Source organism: Leptonychotes weddellii, chromosome 4, assembly GCF_054177405.1.
Source record: "Leptonychotes weddellii isolate Sample4059 chromosome 4, ASM5417740v2, whole genome shotgun sequence".
In the NCBI taxonomy this organism is placed as follows: domain Eukaryota; kingdom Metazoa; phylum Chordata; class Mammalia; order Carnivora; family Phocidae; genus Leptonychotes; species Leptonychotes weddellii.
In genome coordinates this window covers 38490756-38513587 of record NC_138372.1, presented here as the reverse complement: position 1 = coordinate 38513587, position 22832 = coordinate 38490756, and the positions used below count along the sequence as shown (strand labels likewise).

Sequence of the window (22832 nt, the reverse complement as noted above, 5' to 3'; positions counted from 1 at the left end):
TTATTTGCTCATGATTCTGTGGATTGGCACTTTGGGCTTAGCTGGTGGTTCTTCTGTTGATCTCACCTGGAGTCACTCATGTAGTTTCACTCTTCTGGTCACTCAACTGGGAGCTGGTTGGTCTAGAGGGCCTCAGGGGAGAGCTCATGTAGCTTCTGCGTGGTCTCGTCTTCCAGTGGGATAGCCCAGGCTCCTTGCATAGTGACACTGCATTCCAAGAAGTTGAGAGAGGAAGCTGCAAAGTCTCTTTAAAGCCTAGATTCAAAAGTGGCACAGTGTCACTTCTGCCACTTGCTATTTTTTAAAGCAAATCACAAAGTCAGCATAGAAAGAAAGGATGGGAAAATACATTGCATCCCTTGACTGAGGGGTGGCAAAGTTACATTGCACTAATGTAACACCATGTACAAAGTTAGCATAACCACCTTTCAATCAGTGAATGAACAAAGCACTTTCTACACTGTATTGTAACTGTCTCTTTAAGTTATCAGGCTTCCCCAGTAGCCTGAGAACTCCCCAAAGACAGGAACTTTGACTGACTCATTACTTCGTTCCTTGTGCTCAGAGCAAGGTCTGGCACACAAAAGATATTAAGTGTGTGTTTGTTGAATGACTATGGCTGGGGTAGGGCTGGTGAATGAATGATCTACTTGTCCAAAGCCCTAGAGCCACAAGTAGTAGTCTCTTTAAATATAAAGTTGACATTATAGAACACTTTCTCTACCTCATTGAGACCCTTCAAATATTGCCATCATCCATCAAGATCAAATTCAACCCCCACTTCCTCCATAAAGGCTTCCAAGGCTATTTCTTTTCTTCTGTTATAAACTCTCTGCAACTCTAATGGCTCTTAACCCACAGCTTGACATTTGCTTTTGAATTCTCTGACTGCTCCCTAGGGGTTCATCCCTAGTGGTAAGTCCCCAAGACTTAGAGAGCTATATCTTCTCTCCTAAAGGGCTTGTCACAGTGCTGGGACCACAGGATGTCAACACTCCCTGAGTGGACCATCCACTCTGGGTGGTCTTAATCCTGTGAGGTGTGGAGAAGGTATGCAAGGAGCCATTCGTACCCTTGTCAGTGCCATGCACATGAGAGCCTCCTGGGTCTCTGGGACAGAGTGAGGCACAGCACTCTTCTGGGCTCTGGTCTATGGCCTGGGCCTTTGTTGTACCAGGCTCTGGCCCCTGAGCTAACTGGGCATAGACCATTAATGACAGTGGAATGGTCTCCTCCCCCTAATAAGAGTCCAGGGCCTGAGTCATTTCTTGTGGACACGTGAGCCATCACTGCCCTTCAGACTTCTGAGGTCTCAGGAACCAAAAGAGCAGGTGTTCAATAGGCCCCCAAAGCAGAGCTCCTGGGTAACACATTTTACTTCAGTGTCATGAAGAACATGAAAGCAAGCTATCACATAAGGTTCTGAGTTCCTTCCCATGCTAAACCCTTTCCAGTCACTTCTGTTGCCCTCAGGATAAAGCCTAAGACCCTTACTATGGCAAAGTCTTCAGGACTTGGCCCACATACCCCTCCAGCTTCATCTCTCACCATCCCACCTTGACTCCAGTGTCCACCCAAACTGATCTATTTATTGTCCCTTGAATCACCATCTGCTCTCTCCTAGCTCAGGCCTTTGTGTATACTATTCCCTGTGCCTTAAATGCTGTTCCCCATCTTGCATCACAAACCCCTTTTCACCTGTCAGTGGGTTCTTCAAGACTTAATTCAGACATCACTTCCTCCAAGAAGCTTCCCTGAAGCCCTTAGCTGTGTTAGGGATCTCCTGTAGATGCCATAGCCATGAGCTCCTTCAGGATAGGGACTGGGACTTCATTTAGCCCAGATTCTGGCAGAGAATCCCTGGCAGTCAATGTTGAAGGAATAAACAAATGAGAGTGTTTGAGAGGCTGGAAAACCAACTAGCAGGATGTTATAAGGGCGAGTGCAAGGTTCTAGTATTTCTGAGGTCTAAGATTCAACAGTTCCCTAATTCTTGGCTGAAGATTCAAACTTGGGCTTCCCTCCATCTGGAGCCCACTCCCCAGCTAGCCACCTCCACCCTGTGCCTTCCGAGTGTTTGTTCTCAGGCAGGCAGGCACACACACATGTTCTGAACAGAACCGGGAAAGCAATTTACAAGAGATAATTGCTGGTCGATGTGTGCTTGGGAGCAGCGGTGAGCGCAGACTATTTCTGTCTGTGCGTCAGCCCTCCCAGCTTCCTTCCTCCTCCACGGCCCTGAGGAAGGGGGCTCCCACTTCACAGGGAGGGCAGTTGGCTTCTGACCCCAGACACAGACAAGCCAACCCCAGTGAGAGCCAGCTCTGAGGACTGATTGAATTCAAATGGGAGAACCTGAAACATGGGGGATGGGAAGAGCTTTATGGGGTCTGGGATGTATAGGTCAGCAAAGGTAACACACAGTCTGTTTTCTTTTCTTTTCTTTTGAAGATTTTTTTATTTATTCATTTGAGACACCGAGATACAGAGAGAGAGAGAGCATGAACAGGGGGAGAGGCCGAGGGAGAGGGAGAAGCAGGCTCCCTGCTGAGCCAGGAGCCCAATATGGGGCTCGATCCCAGGAACCTGGGATCATGACCTGAGCCGAAGGCAGACGCTTAACCATCTGAGGCACCCAGGTGCCCCACACAGTCTGTTTTCTACCTATTCCCACCCCATCTACACAGGCTCCTGCTGGGAAGTGCTACTGGACCTTTAGGGAACCTGCTCAGTGTGAGGTTTCCTCTTAATCTCTCTAGCTGCGTCCTCTTTGTTCTTCCTGGCCAGTCATGTTCAAAACGCTGGCCCAGACCAGCAGCAGCATCCTCACCTGGAACTAGTTAAAATTGTGAGGACTTACTCCAGACCTACAGATTCAGACATTGCAAGGTGGGAGAGAGGTGGGCCCAGCAATCCGTGTTTTAACAAGTCCTCCATCTGATTCTGATGCAGTCTGAAGTGTGAGAACCACTGCTTTAGGCCTCTGATGACCAACTGAGTTTTTACAATTTATAGATTACGTCCCCCCATCAGACCATGAGCAGCCTAAAGTATTGGGGATTACTGGGCAGTATTGGATTCTTCTTTGAATCTTCCTGGAAGGCTCAGCACAGGAAGTTTGGAGGAAAACTGAAATTTACTGATGGGGATACTAAGAAGAGAGACAGGATCTGTCCTGTGAAAGGTCATGAAGAACATTAGTGACTAAACCTCCCGTCTGTCACCCACTCGTGCCACACACATACACACACACACAAGTACCCTAAGCTCTCTGTCCAAAAGATAACTTGCCGTTCCTGAGCTGGGTTAGGCTCGCTCTGATTTGGAACAAGTTGTATTCTGAACATAATGTCTTCTGACCTTGTCTCACCTGGAAATTTTGACTCATCTTTGATGATTCAGCTCAGACATCACTTATTCCTTGCTCAGACTGCATAAGGGGCCACCATTGGGCCCACTTCCCTTTTGTGTGCTCTCCTTGCCCTCCATGGGATCCCCTTGAGGGCAGCAGCTCTGGCTGATTCACTGTTGTTTCTGGTAATCCATGCAAGTCCTAGCATAGAATAGACACTGCTGGATGTACGATAAGTGGACGAAGGTGCTGGGTTCAGAGCACTGAAAATAAAACACACATACACACACACACGCACATAAAAGAGACATATATGCACACATACACATATGCACACACACACACACACACTTATACACACAGTAGACAACAAATGAAGACCAAAACCAAGGTCTCTCGACTTCTGGCCTAGGCCACTTCTGCAGGTGATTCACCCTGCCTTGCCACCCCACCGTGTGCCCTTGGCTGGCTCAGTTCCCATGCACAAATAAGAGTAGCCATTTTACTGTTGCCAAATCTAGCAGCAGGTCATATCACTGTCAGAAATGTTGAGAACTGCTTTCAGTGGCCACTGAGTCTCCTCAGTCCTTGCCTTGCACTTCCAAGGCAAAGCCCAAAGCTACTGCCAAAGTTAAGATGAAGAGAACAGCCAGGAGAGGGGTGGCAGTCAGCCATCCTACCCTAAGATTCCTTAACAATGAAATAATAACAATAACAATAATAATGATGATGATGATGATGATAGCTAACACATAGTGATTTCCATGAGCCAATACTGTTCAAGTACCTTGTGTGGACTAAGTAATTTAATCCCCCCACCAAACTCTACACTCCTTTTCATTCTGTTCCTCGTAGCAGAGCTGCAGAAGTAGGAGTCAGCTGCCTCTGGGTCCCAGCCATCTTCCTGGGGGATCCTGAGTATACCTGCTCTGTGACAGGAAGACCAAGTCAGAGTTCTCTGACTCCCTAAGTTAGGTGAGGGGCTCCTCTGAGCCTCCATTGGCCCCAGACTCCCCCCTGATTGCCTGGAGTTGTTACTGACCATTTCCCTGGGATTCATGTCTAAACTCTCTTTGACCCACAATAGGCCAGGCAGAGCAGTATAACTGGGTCCAAAGCAGGGCCTGGGTGGGTTTGCTGGGAAAAGCCCTCATTTATCCCACCAGTCTCCAAAGTCCCTTTGCTCATCCCCACCCCCACCTTTCATGGAAAAGAGGTTCCAGAAAAGGATGGTGTAGAAACATTTATTGGATGTTTATGGGGTTGGTCCACATGGGTCTAGATTTGGGACAAGGGACTCCTGAGGGCTGCCTGGGATGTCACTGGCAGTCATTGTGGCCATGAAGCAGTGCTGGAGCAGAAGTTTGGGGTCCACAGCCTGCTCCTCATTGCAGTCTAGCCATGGGTTCAGGAAGGGGTGATTCTGCCCAAGAATGCTCACTCCTGGCACCTCCATCGAATTGCCTGCATTTCCACCTTGGCAGTCAGGGGGCGCCTCCTCTTTGGGGTCTGGAAAACAGCAAGCGGAAGGCATTCCTCTTACAGACTTTCCTCCCTGACAGTCACATGCACCCTGGCTAACTTTCCTGAGTGCTTACCTTGGGCAGGACTCACTCAGTCTTTTTTTTTTTTTAAGATTATTTATTTATTTATTTACTTGAGAGAGCGAGAATGAGAGAGAGCACAGGAGAGGGGGGAGGGTCAGAGGGAGAAGCAGACTCCCCGCTAAGCGAGGAGCCCAATGTGGGACTCGATCCCGAGACTCCAGGATCATGACCTGAGCAGAAGGCAGTCGCTTAACCGAGCCACCCAGGTGCCCCCGGACTCACTCAGTCTTAAATGCATCATTCGCTTAACAAATATTTATTAACAACATACTACATCATTCACTAGGAGCTGTCAGTGCTTCTAATGAACTTAAAGTCTAGTGCAGGAGACAGACAATAAATAATTGTTAGGAAAAAATGAAGACTTGACCTTGGCCATAAACCCATGAGGTAGGTACTATTAAAAACTCATTTTATAGATGAGGATACAGGCTGACTACACAGCTAGCATGCAGAGAAGTGCTGGAAAAATTTAAAACATACATTATTCTCTTCTTTAAGAACAGATTCCATGACACACTACTGATTTATCCTCTCCTCCTCTTGTATATGAGCTTGAAAGGAGGCTCACTTGGCATTAGTATTCCCCACTTCTCGTTCATGACTTACTCTGCCGAAATCTACTTGGTTTCTGCTCCCAACATACCTCAAAACATTTTGTCACTAAATCCCACAGTCACTTACAAATCCTTACCTCCCTTGACTTATTAGGAGCATTTAACACAATTGAGCATTCCTGCCTTTTTGGATAAAATGTGTATCAAGCGTTCAGGGGTACCTGGCTGGCTCAGTTGGTGGAGCATGAGACTCTTGATCTCAGGGTTGTGGGTTCAAGCCCCATGTTGGGTATAGAGATTACTTTAAAATAAGATCTTAAAAAAAAAAAAAAATAGCATATCAACTGTTCAAGCCGGAAATGGGAGTCACCAAGTCCCTCTGATTCCACCAATTACCATCTTCCATATTCACCCATTTCTCTACATCTTCAGGGCCACCACCCTCAGTCAGGCTTTCATCTTCTTCCTCCCAGACCACTGGAACAGCCTCTAGTTGGATCTCCTTCAGTCTACCCTCCAGTTTGTAGCCGGAGAGAGCTTTCTAAAGTCAAGTGAGTCCATGTACTGTTCTTTCTCAAAAGCCTTCAATGTCTTCCCATTACCTGTCATCCTTGGGGTGGCATTCAAGGCTCTTCACATACTGTCCCTTCCCTTCTCTTTGGCTTCATTACTATCACTCTTCCCTTAAGAACTCGATGTTTGCGACACCAAGGTTTTTATTGTGCCCTAAATAGTGCCATTCCTTTACATCTCTGATTTTTTGCTTGTGCTGTTTCTTCTGCCTGGAATGACATTTTATACCTTCTCTGTCTAGAAAACTCCATTGATTGGGGATACCCAGGAAGAATGATGCCTCTGAAACTAGGGGAAGAGTGAATTTTAAGAAGGAAGTTATATTGGACATTGGAGTTGACTACTTAACATTCATTCCACCTCTTCCCATCTGGTAATAGCAATTATATTTGGGTGGTATTGGTCCCATCCCAGCTCTAGGAGTAGGGTTGATCTGAGCCAATCAGATAATCCCATTCCTTTGCCACATGGATTGGTAATGATGGGTGCATAGCATTTCCCTGGGGACAATGATTGGTTTAGGGGTGGACACATGACCTGAATGGTCCAATCAGAGTAGAGCTCAGCTCCCCCCACACACTTTGAAGGAAGAGCTAGTTCCCTCTTTCTTCTCCTGGCTAGAGGGAAACAAAAAGCTGGTGGCCCCAGGGACTATTGGTAGCCAACTTTCTACCATAAGAAAAGTCAGCCTGAGGAGTAAGCCAACTCAAAATAGAGGGTAGAGTTGAAAGAATCTTAGAGGATAGAGCCACAAGCCTGACGACATAGTGAACTTTTTTTTTAAGATTTTATTTATTTGACAGAGACACAGCGAGAGAGGGAACACAAGCAGGGGGAGTGGGAGAGGGAGAAGCAGGCTTCCCGCCGAGCAGGGAGCCCGATGCGGGGCTCGATCCCAGGACCCTGGGATCATGACCTGAGCCGAAGGCAGACGCTTAACGACTGAGCCACCCAGGTGCCCCGACATAGTGAACTTCTATTCAAGCCATGCATAAAGCCTACCTCACTTTTAGACTTCTTACCCACAGAGCCAATAAATTTCCTTTTTTGTTGTTTGTTTTGTTTTGAACTTTCTATTTTTAAATAATTGAAGACTCATAAGAAGTTACAAAAATAGGACGCCTGGGTGGCTCAGTTGGTTAAGCGACTGCCTTCGGCTCAGGTCATGATCCTGGAGTCCCTGGATTGAGTCCCGCATCAGGCTCCCTGCTCAGCAGGGAGTCTGCTTCTCCCTCTGAGCTCTCTCTCTCTTTCTCTCTCAAATAAGTAATAAAATCTTTAAAAAAAAAAAAAAGAAGTTACAAAAATAGTACACTTATCCTTCACCTAAGGTAGCTTTCCCCAATGATAACATCTTAAATAACCATAGAATAACTTCAAAACTAGGAGACTGACATTGATACAATATGATTAACTAAACTACAAATCCTATTCAATTTCTACCAGTTTTTATATATATATATTTTTTTTTGGTGTATGGTACTGTCAAAGTTTATCACATATATAGATTTATATAATCACTGCCACAGTCAGGATAAAGAACTCTTCCATCACCACAAAGAAACTTTTTCATGCTTCCTCTTTATACTCGGACCTTCCTCCTAAACCTAACTCCTGGTAACCACTAACCCGTTCTCCATTACTATAATTTTGTCATAGCAGAAGTGTGATATAAATGGAACTATATAGTATACAACCTTTTAAGATTGGCTTTTTTCGCTCTATATAACACCCTTGAAATCCATTTAAGTTGTTGTGTGTATCAATAGTGCATTCCTTTTTATGGCTGCATATATTCCATTGGGTGGTTGTACCATCTGTTCATTGCAGGACTTTTGGGTTGTTTCCAGTTTTTGTCAATTACAAATAAAGCTGCTATGAACATTCATGTATGGTTTTGTGCAGACATACATTTTCATGTCTCTAGGATAAATATGTAGGAGTGTAATTGCTGATTTGCATGGTACAGTGGGCTGAATGGTAGCCCCCAGATATTAGGTCCTAATCTCTGGAACCTGTGAATGTTACCTTATATGGTAAAATTTTGCAGATGTGATTAAATTAAGGTGTTATTTTTTTCTAACGGTTTTATTTACTATTTGACAGAGGGTGTGGGGGGGAGAGCACAAGCAGGGGGAGCTGCAGAGAGAGAGAGAGGGAGAAGCAGGCTCCCCACTGAGCAGGGAGCCCGACTCAGGGCTCGATCCCAGGACCCTGGGATCATGACCTGAGCCAAAGGCAGACGCTTAACCAACTGAACCACCCAGGCGCCCCAAATTAAGGATTTTGAGATAAGGAGCTTATCCTGAATTATCTGGGTGGGTCCTAAATGCCATCACCACTGCCTTTATAAGAGAAAGGCAGAGGGAGACGGACACACACAGAGTGATGTAAAGAGACATGTAGAGATTGCAGTGATACAGCTACAAGCAAAGGGAACTGGACAAGGCGAGGAACAGATTCTGCCTTGGAGCCTTTAATTTCACCCCAGTGAGACTGATTTTGGATTTCTGGGCCCCGGAAATGTGAGATAATGCATTTCTGTTATGTTAAGCTTGTGGAAATTTGTTACAGCAGCTGTAGGAAGCTAATACATAGAGTAAGTGTATGCTTAACTTTATGAAAACACCAAGCTGATGGATGGTGAGAATGGCTGATTAGGGATCTCCCACCAACACCTTTTAGAGGGAGAACTGAACTCTTGCCTATCATTTTCCCCCTGTTTTTTTTGTCTCTTATTAAATGTGTCTAGGTTGGAATATCACCTCTACATTTACCTCATTCACCTCATCTGCAAAATAGAGTTGATAATAGCCACTTGGCAGAGTAGTTGAGCAGGTTAAATGGGATAAGGTGTTTAAAGCATAGCACCTAGCATAACAGTAGGAACTCAGTCACCCTTCTGACCAAGCTAGTTCCTCACAGAGTACCAGAGTAAGAAAGTTACGGTCTATGTTGCATCCTGAGTTTGGGGGATGGGGTTGGGGTGGGAGTGATGGGATAGTACAGAATGCCTGGGCAGCAGGAGGAATCTATTTTCAGAAACTCTGGTCCATTTCCACTCTGCTCTTATCCCCCTAGTCAGATATCATGGCCCCAAGATACAGTGCCATGATTGTAGGCTTTAGAATCTGGGAGATTGGGGTTGACTCCTCAGCAACACAAGCTCACTAGCTGTGTGGACTTGGCTAATTCACTTCCCTTGGCTAACCCTTGGTTTCCTCTGCTATACAATGGGGCTAATGATCTCTGCACATGTCCTACTAGAGAGGGAGACAGAAATGAAACATTTTTGTAAAGGTAAAGCTCTGATGAATGTAAGACAGTGGGCCTGTAAACTGTCTCAGATGCAGGAGGGACAGGAGGCTCCTGGTAGATGCTGTGAGTTCAGAGGAAGGAGAGCGTGGCACTTAATGAAGGGGAGGAACTAAGAGCTGAGTTTGGGCAAAAGGCAGAGAGAGCTGAAATCTATCACTTAGTAAAAGGTCAGGAAATGCATTTTCCATCTTAAAAATAAGAAGCAAAAAGCAAGAACACAAGCTGTCTCAAGCCCTAGAGACTGAATAATCCAGCTGGTGGCTGAGCAGTGAAAAGTAGGAGGGTGGTTTTCATTCACAGGGCCAAGGCATGAACTATATTTCGTTTGAGTCAGAAAGGTTTGGGGGGATAAAGTGGGGAGAGGGGAGGGGAGCAGGACACAAGCAGGAGCACCCCACAGACCGGGCCTGGTGACACAGAAAGAATGGGACTTTGGGGACACAAAAAGAAACACGTGTTTGAATTCCAGTTCCACGATTTATAAGCTGTAAACCCTTGGGCAAATCATCTAACCTCCCTGACACCTGCCTTTTGCATCTGTAAGACAGGGGGCAATAATATCTACCGCACTGGGATAGTTGGGAAAATGAGATGAGATCGTGCATGTCAAGTTTCAGCGTCTGGTACACAGTGAGGACTTCCCTGTCACAGCACAGGGATAAGGAGACAAAGGAGCAGGTAAGGCTGACTTGGCTCTGTCACTCACTCACTAGGTGACTTTGGGTCCCCGTCTGCAAAATCCTCAACTGTAAAATGCATAGTAATAAGATCTATACTCTGCCCAGTTACTGTGAAGAGCAAATGAGGTGGTCTATTTAGAATTAGTTCATTCTTTTTAACTGTGATATCATATTTCATTATTCCTCTACTGATGGACATTTAGTTTGTTTTAAATATGACAAGCTATCATGGATCTTTCTGTACAAGTCTTCTCCTAGTGCAACTATTTCTCTAAGGCAGATAATTAGAAGTGGAATTATGGGGTATAGGGTATAGATATTGTTAGTTTAAATAGATATTGCCAAATTGGTCCACAAAGTGGTTGTGCCAATTTATACTCTTACCAGTAGCATATGACAGTATCAATTCCTCACACCCAAATTTCTCACTATTAATATGATCCATTTTGGGACTTTTGCCAATGTAATTGATTTTTTTTAAGTTTATTTTTTTTAGGGCGCCTGGGTGGCTCAGTTGGTTAAGCGACTGCCTTCGGCTCAGGTCATGATCCTGGAGTCCCGGGATCGAGTCCCGCATCGGGCTCCCTGCTCAGCAGGGAGTCTGCTTCTCCCTCTGACCCTCCTCCCTCTCATGCTCTCTGTCTCTCATTCTCTCTCTCAAAATAAATAAATAAATAAAATCTTTAAAAAAAAAAAAGTTTATTTTTTTTAGTAATCACTACCCCCAATGTGGGACTTGAACTCATGACCCCAAGATTAAGAGTTGCATGCTCCTCTGACTGAGCCAGCCAGGCACCCCGCCAATGTAATTGTTTAAAAAAGTTATATAATTGGGGCGCCAGGGTGGCTCAGTGGGTTAAGTATCCAACTCTTGATTTCGGTTCAGGTAATGGTCTCAGGGTTGTGAGATCGAGCCCACTGAGTGACCCTCAGCACTCAGCAGGGAGTCTTCTAGAAGATTCACTCTCTTCCCCTCCCTTTCCCCTCCCCACTTGTGCACATACTCTCTTTCTCTCTCAGTCTTTCCCAAATAAATACATCTTCCTCTCTCTCTCTCTAAAATAAATAAATCTTTAAAAAAAAATTAAAAAGTTAAAAAAAATTAAAAAGTTACATCATCCTTAATTGGATTCTTCTTTCTTTCTTTATTGGGGGTCAGGGCAGAGGAAGATGGAGAGAGAGACTCTTAAGCAGGCTCCACACCTGGTGCAGAGCCCAACACAAGGCTCAATCTCACAACCCTGAGATCATGACCTGAGCAGAACTCAAGAGTTGGACACTTAACCATCTGAGCCACCCAGATGCCCCGCATTCTTCTCATTAGTAGGGTTGAGCAGCATTTTTTCATATGTGTTGAGCATTTGTATTTCTTTTTTTGTAAATTACATTTTCCTCATTTGTTTAAAGATGTGCCTATATATTCTGGATATCAGCCTCATCTCTATTTTATATATAGTTGATTCTCATTATTCACAGTAGTTATATTCTATAAAGTTACCACAAACACTGAATTAATGAATGCTGAATCATTGCTCCTAGGGAAAATACAAGGTTAGGTGCCTGTGAGCCTCTGGTCACAACAGTTTTGTCAACTGACCAATACATAAATTTGTTGTTTGTGTGTTTTGTTTGAAGACACATTGTTTAGTATATATTATTGACTCATTAACATTGAACTCATGACCAACAGCACTATAACTCCTGCCTGAACAAAGTTTATCTACCACATGTATTTTCTCCACAGGGTACATCACAGCCTTCTTATGCTTAGGAACAGGAGAGAATACTTCAGCACTACATTTGGGGGCCACTTTATTTTTTTTATTTTTTTATTTTAAAGATTTTATTTATTTATTTGAGAGAGAGAGAATGAGAGAGAGCACATGAGAGGGGGGAGGGTCAGAGGGAGAAGCAGACTCCCTGCCGAGCAGGGAGCCCGATGCGGGACTCGATCCAGGGATTCCAGGATCATGACCTGAGCCGAAGGCAGTCGCCTAACCAACTGAGCCACCCAGGCGCCCCTGGGGGCCACTTTAAACAGTGAAGTTAACAAGAATCACAAAAATGCAAAAAACATGGCACTAAATAGACACTTGTTTACAGTATGAGAGCTGAAAACAAGAAGGCAGAGCGTAGACTTGTTTAACCTCAGCTGGGAATGTGTGTGATAGGGCAACTCAAATTTTTTGCTGCTCTTCACATATCCACATCCACAAATGACCTCAAAAGCACTGCAAGTATTGATTTTGAGGTTACAGATAAATTTTAGCAAGCAGACAAACTTGCAAATATCAACTCTGTGAATAATGAGGATTGTTTACATGTGTGTATTTATCTTTATAATATCCTTGCAGTCCATCATTTGTTTTATAACATTATGTATGATGTCTTTTTTTTTTTTTTGAGAGAGAGAGAGGGAGAGAGAGAGGGAGTGGGGTGGGGAGGGACAGAGGGAGAGAAAGAATATTAAGCAGGCTCCCCACTGAGCACTGAGGCCCACTCAGGCTTCATCCCATGACCCTGAGATCATGACCTGAACTGAAATCAAGAGTTGGACACTTAACTGACTGAGCTACCCAGGCACCCCTGTTTTATTTTTATTTCATGACTATTTGCATTTGATGAAGGCAAATTTGCCAATTTTTCCCCTTATTTAAAAAAATTAGATGTTTTATTCAAATTCCTGTATTTTAATTAATCTGTTTCTAATCTCTCTCTCTTTTTTTTAAGATTTTATTTATTTACTTGACAGAGAGAGAGAGAGCGCGAGAGTGAGCACACAAGCAAGGGGAAGCAGCAGAGGGAGAGAGAGAAGCAGGCTTTCCGCTGAGCGGGGAGCCCGACACGGGGCTCCATCCCAGGACCCCAGGATCATGACCTGAGCCGAAGGTAGACGCTTAATGACTGAGCCACCCAGGCGCCCCTAGACTCTCTTTTTGTTCTAGGGTTTTTCAACATTGGCACTATTTACATTTTGGGTTGGATAATTCTTTGCTGTGGAGCGTTGTCTTCTGTATTGTAGGATGTTTAACAGCATCCCTGGCCTCTACCAAGAGATACCTTCCCCAGTTGCGACAACCAAAAATGTCTCCAGACATTGCCAAATGTCCCTGCGTCGGGGGCGGGGGGGGAGCAAATGTACACCCCACTGAGGACCACTGCATTGCCCAATTCTATCTGTCAATTGCTGTGCCAATATCAAGCGGACAATTCTTAAATCTTTTAAAAATGTCTGTTATCTGATAGGGCAAGTCCCTCCTCTTTCTTTTCCAAAATTGTTTTGCACTTTTACTCTTCTAGATTAATTTTAGAACTAATTTGACAAATTCCATGAAATATTTTATTGGGAATTTTATTTATAAATTAATTTGGGGAGAACTGGTATGTCTATGATATTGAGCCTTCTATCCACATACATGCCATATCTCATGAGATAGGTTCTTTTATGCATTTCATTAACTTCTGTGATTTTTCTCTATAAAAGTTGAAGCCTGGGCTGTGTCTGGTCTCCCTGGGCTGTCTGGATCTATGCTCAGGCTTTCTTCCTGTGCCCTAGCCACTGCTTCCCAGGTTCCTGACTACAAGGCGAGTCAGAAGAATCCTTCTACCCTCAAAAGCCATCCCTCCTGCTTTTCAGTGCTCAGCAACAGCAGGGTTATTTATTGTCACCAGGATCTGAGAAGGGTCCTTGTGCTGTTGTTTGTTGCACAAGTTGATGTCAAGTTGGAAAACTAATGTTTTACAACTAAAAAAGCCCTCTCTGTCTTTCTCTGAAATTTAGCTACTACCCACCTTTCTACTGCTCTAATTGCCACCCTGCTTCTTCTGCCTAGCTTAAATTCCTGCCTGGCCTTATTTCCTATGGTGCCCCAGGGTGAATGACCCAGTCACTGCATAGGTCTTACTCAGAACTGCCCACACACTTTTACCCATTATTTATCCTATCCTGGAATGCCTTTTCTCCTTTTACTCAACAAACTCCTTTGCTAATTCAGCACTCATTCAAATCTACTCTCCTTTTTGAAATTCTCCTTACATTTGGTATTAAACAATTTTGTACTTAATTATATATCTGCACAGACCCAGTGTGGTAGGCAGAAGAAAGAACATGATTCAAGGTAGAAAAACAGAGGCTGAATTTTAGCCTTACAATTTATTAGCTGTGACACTTTGAGTAAGTCATCTAATCTGTCTTAGCCTTGATTTTTCTCATCTGTAAAATGGAGATAATAATACTCATTTTGAGTGTTGTCTACCAAACTACAGAGAAAGATCACTTGCCAGTAGGCACTTGTATCTTTCACAGTACCTTGCAGAGTTTGTAAAAATGTGTGCAATAAAGACTTATGAAAAAGCAACCCTTTTGGCAGGGGGGCCTTTTGAGGCTCTAGAGGGCCTATGCTTATTAATAATGAAGGAGGGGGTAGTCCAGCAATTCAGATTGTTGAAAAATAACTGTACTTAATTTCTGAACAAATTGCTGGAGAGCAGCAAATTTTGCTTATTAATTCTATTTTGTTTGGGATAATATTAAAATCAGTTTTCATTCCCTAAGGCTAGAATTTGAAAACACTGTCTGAGAAAATCCACAAGATGGATTAATCTTTGTGTGACAAATAGAATGCTGACTATGTCAAGTTATTTTGATAAACACTGAGCACATGAAGAGTTTGGGATGAAAATGTTCAGATCATGAACCTCCTAAAAAAATGTGCTGCTGCTTCGGAATATTCTAGGAACTCTCGTGAGGCAAATGTTCCAAACATCATCAAAATATCCCCCCCTCTGTAAAGGTGCTAGCCTGTTTACTACAAGGAAATCATGAGGTCTGTTTCTTACCTGGAGGCTGGAGGCTTAAGCCTGGGTCCAACTTCGTGTGGGGCTTAGAGCTGATGAACAGGTAGCAAAGCACGCAGGCGGTGACGATGAAGGCCAGGAGAACCACTGCTGCTATGGACAGGCCCACAAGGGCGCCAATGCTGGGGAGAGAAGACCAGAGGGTGCTGAGTGTCGGGAGGGGACTTTGGAGGCAACCCGTTAGACGTGAAGTGTTGTCGGTGTTATAGGCATAGGCTGCCTTCAACTTTTGTTCTGTCTCTACTTGCCTTAGGCCGTTTGGGCCTAAGCATGAGACACAGCATTAGCTGTGTGCCCAGGACTCACCACATATGTGACACGACTTGCGTCAGTGCCACCACATAATTGGGAATCAATTTGTGTTTCCCTTCCTGTTTTCTCCTTCCCTCCCTACTTTCTTCAACGTGCATCCCCCGCCCCCCATCCCCACCCCAGGGAGCTGGAGATGGTCTTAAAGAGCCCTCCCCATGATGCTGTTTCTTAAAGATCATGACACATAGTAGGCCTTAGCTAAAAACCAGCTGTCCTTCCAACCTCCTTCCAGGTAGTTTCCGACTCACCCTCCACTGGGTCATCACGCCAGTGTGGACTCCATGTTTAGAAGACCTCCCCACTGCTGTTCCCTCACCCTCCAACCTTGCCACCTCTGCCCCAAGTCAGGCCCTGGTCACCTGGTCTCCAGACGACTACCTCCTGGCTCATTTGGGAGTCACTGTCTTTCCTGCTTCATATGATTCCTCCCTATCATCTCCCCACATTAGAGTTTTACCTGTCCTTGAAGGCCCATCTCAAATGTCTCCTGACCTCAATAATGCTTTCCTTGGCCATCTTTCTTTCTCCTTTGCCCACCCATGCCAGGCTAATCCACCCAGGACACTTTCCTCAGGGCCTTTAGCACTTCCCTCTGAGTCAGGCAGCCCAATGTGGCAGGAAAGAGCAAAGGGCTTTGGAACCAAACCTACCTGGGTTAGAACCCAGATATGTAACAACTCACTCTGAGATCTTGATGAAGTTATTATACATTTTGAGCCTCAGCTTCTTTGTCTGAAAAGTGAAAATGGTCAAAACACAGTATTTCACAGAGGCACCTGGGTGGCTCTGTCAGTTAAGCGTCTGCCTTTGGCTCAGGTCATGATCCCAGAGTCCCTGCTCAGTGGGGAGTCCCCTTCTCCCTCTCCCTCTGCTGCTCCCCGCTGCTTGTGTGCGCTCTCTCTGTTAAGTAAATAAACTCTTAAAAAAAACCCCAAAACACAGTACTTCACAGGAGGTAGTAAGGATGACTAATATATGTAATATTCTTGACACATAGTAGGTGTTCAACATATTCCTCATGTGTTTCTTGAAGGCAGAACCAGACCATAAATAATCAGCTTTGTCCTCCCCTTGCAGAAGCCGTGGCACATAGTAAGCATTTAGTAAATATTACTGAGTACCTACTATGTGTCAGGCACTGTAAGATATTCTCCCAACAGTAGCGGATAGGTAAGTAGCAGGCTTTGTTTGTGTGCCCTTCCTGTCTATGACTTCTTCACCAGCTTTTCTGCCCACCCCTCGCCCTGACCCCACCCCCAGACTCTTGCCCTTGCCACTTCTGCCAGATTTTGCTCCCAGCTAGCTGGTGACTTATTTCCCAGGTAGTTGATAGCTAAGTTCCACTAAGCAGAATCACCTTAGAGCTTTGGAAAATCTGTCTTCCCATGGCTAAATAAATTATTGAACACCCCTGCAATGGAATAGTTTAGAGCCATTAAAAACATGTTTTCAAATAATATTTAAGATCAAGGATAGGGACGCCTGAGTGGCTCAGTTGGTTAAGCGTCTGCCTTTGGCTCAGGTCATGATCCCAGGGCGCTGGGATCGAATCCCACATCGGGCTCCTTGCTCAGCAGGGAGTCTGCCTCTCCCTCTTCCTGCTTCTCCCCCTGCTTGTGCGTGCTCTCTCTCTCAAATAAATAAAAATATTTAAAAAATAAAATAAAAAAAGATCAAGGATAAGTTCTGATGAGATAATGCTAAGTGAAAAGAGTAGGACATGATACTAAATATATAACATAATTCCAATTTAAATAAACATATACATAATTATACATATGTAAGGTTGGATAGAAATACACCAAAATGCTAACAGGCTGTCTCTGGTTGTAGTGCAGGCTGTGGATGTCCTGTCCATGTCCCATGGGGTCTTGTAATTGTAGAATATTCTGGCCAGAGTTTCAAATGCCAGCATCTATATCCCTTGGCCTGAGGGTTTTCTCTGGGCCCAGAACAGTCTCCATCTGTACATTGAGCAGGTGAGAAGTGCAGGAAAACTAATGCCTCCCTTCTCCCATCGACACAGAACCAATGATTGACACAGACTGTATGTGAATATCCAGTTTCCTGGCCCTCAGGTGGGATGACTCTGAGGTGTAATTTCTACATGGGCTGGCAGAGCTCAGTGGGCTTAAGTTCCAGTGACCCCAGTGGTGACCCACTATCATTTGCTCTTACCCTTCCCTGCCTCACTTTGCCACGCTCAACCCATGTTTTCTAGGATGGCTTTCCATAAAAACCACTTGCCCTCAAATCCTTGTTTCTAAGTCTTTTGGGGAATCCAAGCTAAGACACTGGATCTCCCATGATTCCTCTGTCCTTTCCACATTTTCCATATTGAGCATGCAGTACCTTTTAGTTCTTATAAGTACTTTAATCAAACATTATTTCCCCTTTTGAGATATGCTGTTTATAAGGCTATTATCTGGAAGACTTGGGCTCCAGTTGGGCCCCCACACTTTACATGGTACCTCTGTGGCTGCCTGGATGGAAAGGGCCCTCTAAAAAGAAGGTCCTTTGAGGAATGGGTGAGAGAGCTGGCAGGAGATATCCCAGATTAGCAGTCAGACAGGGAGCGGGCGCTGTCTCTGATGGTCTGTCTGGGGACAGAGGAATCAGGGCCCAAGGACAGAGCTGGAAACAACCGAGGCAGCTCCAAGGGGAAACATCTGTGCTTGGCCGAAGATGAACTTTAAATGATTAGAGTTGTCCCAGGTGAATGGACTGCCTTGAGAGGTGGTAAGTTTTCTATTATTGCACGGGTTTGTAAAAAATACCGGGATGAGGGGTGCCTGGGCGGCTCAGTCGTTAAGCGTCTGCCTTCAGCTCAGGTCATGATCCCAGGGTCCTGGGATCGAGCCCCGCATCGGGCTCCCTGCTCTGCGGGAAGCCTGCTTCTCCCTCTCCCACTCCCCCTGCTTGTGTTTCCTCTCTCGCTGTGTCTCTCTCTGTCAAATCAATGAATAAAAAATCTTTAAAAAAAAAAAAAAAGAATACCGGGATGAGTACACTTTTCAGTGAAGTTAGAGTTTCCTGCCCTGGGTGGGAAACTGAAGAGCTGCTAGCCTTTTAGGAGTTCACAGATCCATAACTCTCAGAGAGATAACACACTGTGACCCCTGGGAGAGAATTGGAGAGGCGGTCCAACATTTCTCCGTTAGGGCTTTTGAGTTAGGCTGTTCTAAGTTCAAATCTGGGTTCTGTCATATATAAACTGAAAAATCCTTCATCTCTTGATCTTCATTTTCTTCATTTGTAAAGGTTCCTATCTCACCAGGTGTCCCTAAAGATTAAATGAGGTGGTGTACACACAGTGCCTGACAACCGATTCTGCCCTGCAGCAAGGCTGCTGCCTTTTGGCTCACATCCTGGTAAAAAACAGGGCTGCTAATAGAGGGTGTTCGGAAAGTGGACCAGACATGTGATAGCACCAGCTGCTTCTCCACAGGGAGTCTTCACTTCCTGAGACACACTTTTAAAGACAGCAGTTCTCCTTGAGCACTACCCAAGGAAACAGTTGTTTACCTGGGGATCTTATATTTTTAAGGACCAACTTTCATGAAAAAGGCCAAATGGAGTTGAGAGCAAAACAAGGTCTCCACCCTGCAATGGAGCACTCTAGAAGGGTTGTTTTAGGGTTTAAGCTACATTGATTACCTAGATGTCCTGGGGGACCCTCCGGTCCTCTCCTCCACTTTGTAACTGTCTGTGATGTTTATGAACCATGTTATGTCCAAGCCTAAGAAAAGTCAGCCCAGGGGCGCCTGGGTGGCTCAGTCGTTAAGCGTCTGCCTTCGGCTCAGGTCGTGATCCCAGGGTCCTGGGATCGAGCCCCGCATCGGGCTCCCTGCTCGGCGGGAAGCCTGCTTCTCCCTCTGCCACTCCCCCTGCTTGTGTTCCCTCTCTCGCTGTGTCTCTCTCTTCAAATAAATAAATAAAATCTTTAAAAAAAAAAAAAGAAAAGAAAAGTCAGCCCTGCGGGCTAAACCTTTCCACTGCCCTTGAGGTCACAGAACGGGAGCACACTGACATGTGATGTGACCTCAGAGGTCACCCCATCCAACCCTCCACCTCATTGTCTGAGCCACTAAAGCATTCCACATATCACGAGGGGCGAAGGCAACAGGAGGGACCACAGGGGTGTTAGAGGGAAGGAGATGTTAGAAGAGGGAGGGGATCTTGGCTAGGTGCTGAGGGGGTGTGTGTCTCCAAGGGCCAGCACAGTGCCCAGAAGATAGTAGAGGGTCAATGAGTGTCTTTTCAAATGATCTGAGTGAAGGGGGTTATGAGAGGGCCAGGCTAGATTTAGACAGTTGTGCCACAGGACAAGCCCGGACTTTGGCCAGACAGGCCTGAGTTTTCATCCCAGCTCTGCCACTTGCTCTCAGCAGGGCCTTACCAGAGATTAACTTAACTGCTTTCAAGTGTTCTCATCTGTAAAATGGACAGAAGACATGCCAGGGTTGTGAACGTGTGAATACATCTAACTCTTGGTTCGTCCTAGGTGATGTTCTTTAAATCTCAGTCTATAAAGGCATCGCTAGAAGATCTTGGACAATTCACTTTTGTACTCCCAGATTCACTTTCCCACCTGTGAAGCAGGGAAAGAAACTCCCTTCTACTGAGGACATATAGTATGTACTAGTCACTTTCACATGCATTATTTCACTTAATCCTCACAACAATTCCACGAGACAGGTAGTACGATTGCCATTTTGAAGATGAGAAAAGAGCTTTGGAGATAATTTGGCCGAATTCACATAGCTATTAAGTGACAGAGCCACGGTTTGGACTGACTGGGTTCTAATCAGCCCCAAAGTTCTACACTGTCTCTATACCTCTAAGGGAGGTCAGTGCTACCATATTTCAGCACCCAGCTCAGTGTTAAGTACACAGTGGGTCTTCAGCAAATACTCCATTGTTATACTCTAGGTACATGTCATATCTCTCTGAATGGATGATGAGCTCCTCAGGGACAGGGAATAATTAATTTTTGTCTCCCTATTGCTGAGCATGGCACCTGGCACAAAGCAAAGGCTATAAGGAATGAATGAATATATGGTTGAATAGAAAATAAATTAAATCCTCAGTTACAGATGGCAGCCGAATGTGCAGGACTGGAAAACCTGGCCATCTGAAAATAGTTTTAGAATTACAGGTTGAGGGGCGCCTGGGTGGCTCAGTCGTTAAGCGTCTGCCTTCGGCTCAGGTCATGGTCCCGGGGTCCCGGGATCGAGCCCCCGCATCAGGCTCCCTGCTCTGCGGGAAGCCTGCTTCTCCCTCTCCCACTCCCCCTGCTTGTGGTTCCCTCTCTCGCTGTGTTTTTCTCTGTCAAATAAGTAAATTAAAAAAATTAAAAAAAAAGAATTACAGGTTGAGCAGTCTAGAAAAAGTGATTATCTATAATTGTCAGTGGCATATGTCAAGTTGATTTCACCTCTTTATCTCTTTGGTCCTAGTCAGAAATCAGGGCAATCATTTATCATCCTCTTCATTTGACAGTTATAAAGACAGGCTCAGAGAGGTTTCTTTGGCAGAATGTCCTTTCCCACCCAGAGGGTATGCAGCCTCTGGTCATATACCTCCAGGAACAGGAAAATCACTGTCTACTGAGATGGCCCACTCCATTTTTGCCGATACCTATTTCCCAGAGCAGGCACAGGCTCGGGTCCTATTTTCTGGGTGAGGCCTTTGGAGACGGCTAGGAACTGAGACCCACTGCCCTCTCAGCACCATTCTTGGTTCCAGGAATGTCAACACTGGCCTATCCACCCCCTTTCTTGAACAGGCAGGGAAACTGAGGTCCTTTGGGTGGGGATTCACCCAAATTACACTTCTATTAATCTATACTGAGCTGGCTTCTGCTGTGGCATTATGACATTGCATGCAGCTCTGATTCCTTGGTCCTCTGCTTTAGCTCAGGAGTAGAGTAGATCCCCAGTACCCACCCCCAGCCTGGCACAGCTAAGTGCTCAGTAAGGGGTAGCTGAAAGAATGACTAAATATGAGGAGGAAGAAAGGGTTGAGCCTCAGCTAGGCTGGGATTGACTTGGGGTGTAGCATGAGGTGAGGAGTAAGACCTGGGGCTGAGGTCTGGGTGTAGGGATAGACCATGTTTGGAGTCAAGGTGGGTTGCCTTGAGGACTCGGGGGGGGGGGGGGGTTGGGGCTGGTGATGGATATTGACTGGGGAGTGAGTAAAGTCAGGGATGAGGTCAGGCTAATATTAGGATGGGGACCCTGGTGAGCTCTTGGATTAGGGTAGAGTTTGGGTTTCCTGTAATGTGGGAGATGGGAGTATTTTGTCAGGGAGAGGGTTGGTGTGTAATGTGGGGCTGGGTTCAGGGTGGCAGAGGATGACACTGGGAGTAGGGATGGACTGAAGTTTCTCCAGTGGAGTTGGGGGTGAGGTTCAAGTTTGGATCTGAATAATGGTTCAGGTCAGGATGGGGGAAAGGGTTACAGAGGGAGTTGGCTTGGTGAGAGCAAAGGTCAGTATTGGGCCTGAAGGGCTAAAGGGCGGGTGCGGGTCGATGCTGATGCTGGGGTGGGCACGTGGGTGAGGACTGAGGGTTTTGCACGCGCTGGACTGAGGGTGCGGTGAGGGGCTAAGACTGGAGTGGGGTTCTAGCTAGGGTTAGCGCCACGGCCGGTACCTGAGCCACCACATGTAGCTGTGCTCGTAGGGGAAGAAGCTGTGCGGGTCGTCGCAGCAGTACTTGTGGTCGCGGAAGCCGCAGCAGAAGACGGCGGCCGCCTCGCCCCCGGGCCGCGGGCAGCTGAAGCCACGCACCACCTCCTGCTCTGCGCTCACGTAGCTCGTGCAAGCGTCGCTCATCGCGCCCCGCGCCGGGCCCGCCGCCACCTCGGGCCGCCAGACGGCCGGGCGAGCGAGGAACGGACGGAGACAGAACTAAGCCGGAGAAAGAGACTGAGGGAGAGAAAAAGCAGAGAGGAGCAGCGCGACAGAGGGACGCGGCGAGAGGCGCGGAGACGCAGCAGTTAGAGACCTAGAGTCCCTGAGGACCGGGAAAGGCGACCAGGTACGCGGACCGGGCGCGGCGGGAGGGCATGTGGAGGAGGAGGAGGAAAGAGAGGAGGAGGAGAGCGGAGGAGCGGTGGGAGTGGAGAGTGGCGCGAAGGCGGGGGGTGGGGGGCAGCGGGCGCCGGAGCGCGAGCGCGAGGCGGGGGGACCGGATGGGAGGGCGACCCGCGGAGCCGAAAGGAGGGAGCTACCCGGCGGAGCCTCCTGGGCGCGAGTCTGTCCTGCGCTTCCCCCACCCGTCTCACCGCGTTCCCAGTTTATGCACGAGGGTGCTGAGTGCGCAGAGAGACTACAAGACATGTCCGAGGTGGCAGGGCGGGAATCGAAGCCACCGCCGCGGATTCCACAGCTGCCCTTGAGCACCCTCCTGGTGCTCGGCGCTGTGCTCGACGCCGGCAGTCTCAGGGCCGGCCCAGGCTCGTGCGGGACACAAGCGGCCAGCCGGCGACCACACCGCAGGGTCAGGTATGGGATGATTAGTACACTACTTCACTTAGCCTTCACACCAACCCAGAGGGCCAGGGATTTTCAA

The 22832-nt window shown here is 46.4% G+C and overlaps 1 protein-coding gene and 1 non-coding gene across 3 annotated transcripts; one reads left to right on the top strand and one right to left on the bottom strand.

Annotated features, from left to right (window-relative positions):
• SHISAL2A (shisa like 2A) lies at positions 1–22362 on the bottom strand. Of its 2 annotated transcripts, none has more exons than XM_081818426.1 (3): positions 21912–22362; positions 14927–15066; positions 1–255 (listed from the first exon to the last, which is right to left on the bottom strand). In XM_081818426.1, the coding sequence occupies exons 1-3, from the start codon at positions 22091–22093 to the stop codon at positions 77–79; spliced, it is 501 nt and encodes a 166-aa protein (XP_081674552.1). In that variant the 5' UTR covers positions 22094–22362; the 3' UTR covers positions 1–76. The 2 variants fall into 2 exon arrangements, with proteins under 2 accessions (XP_081674552.1, XP_006730778.1); XM_006730715.3 differs by lacking the exon at positions 1–255 and adding an exon at positions 4581–4861 and having other exon boundaries at positions 21912–22351.
• TRNAK-CUU (transfer RNA lysine (anticodon CUU)) lies at positions 5736–5808 on the top strand. The gene has a single exon. It is a non-coding gene; the product is annotated as a tRNA-Lys (tRNA).
• Positions 22363–22832: the final 470 nt, after the last annotated feature.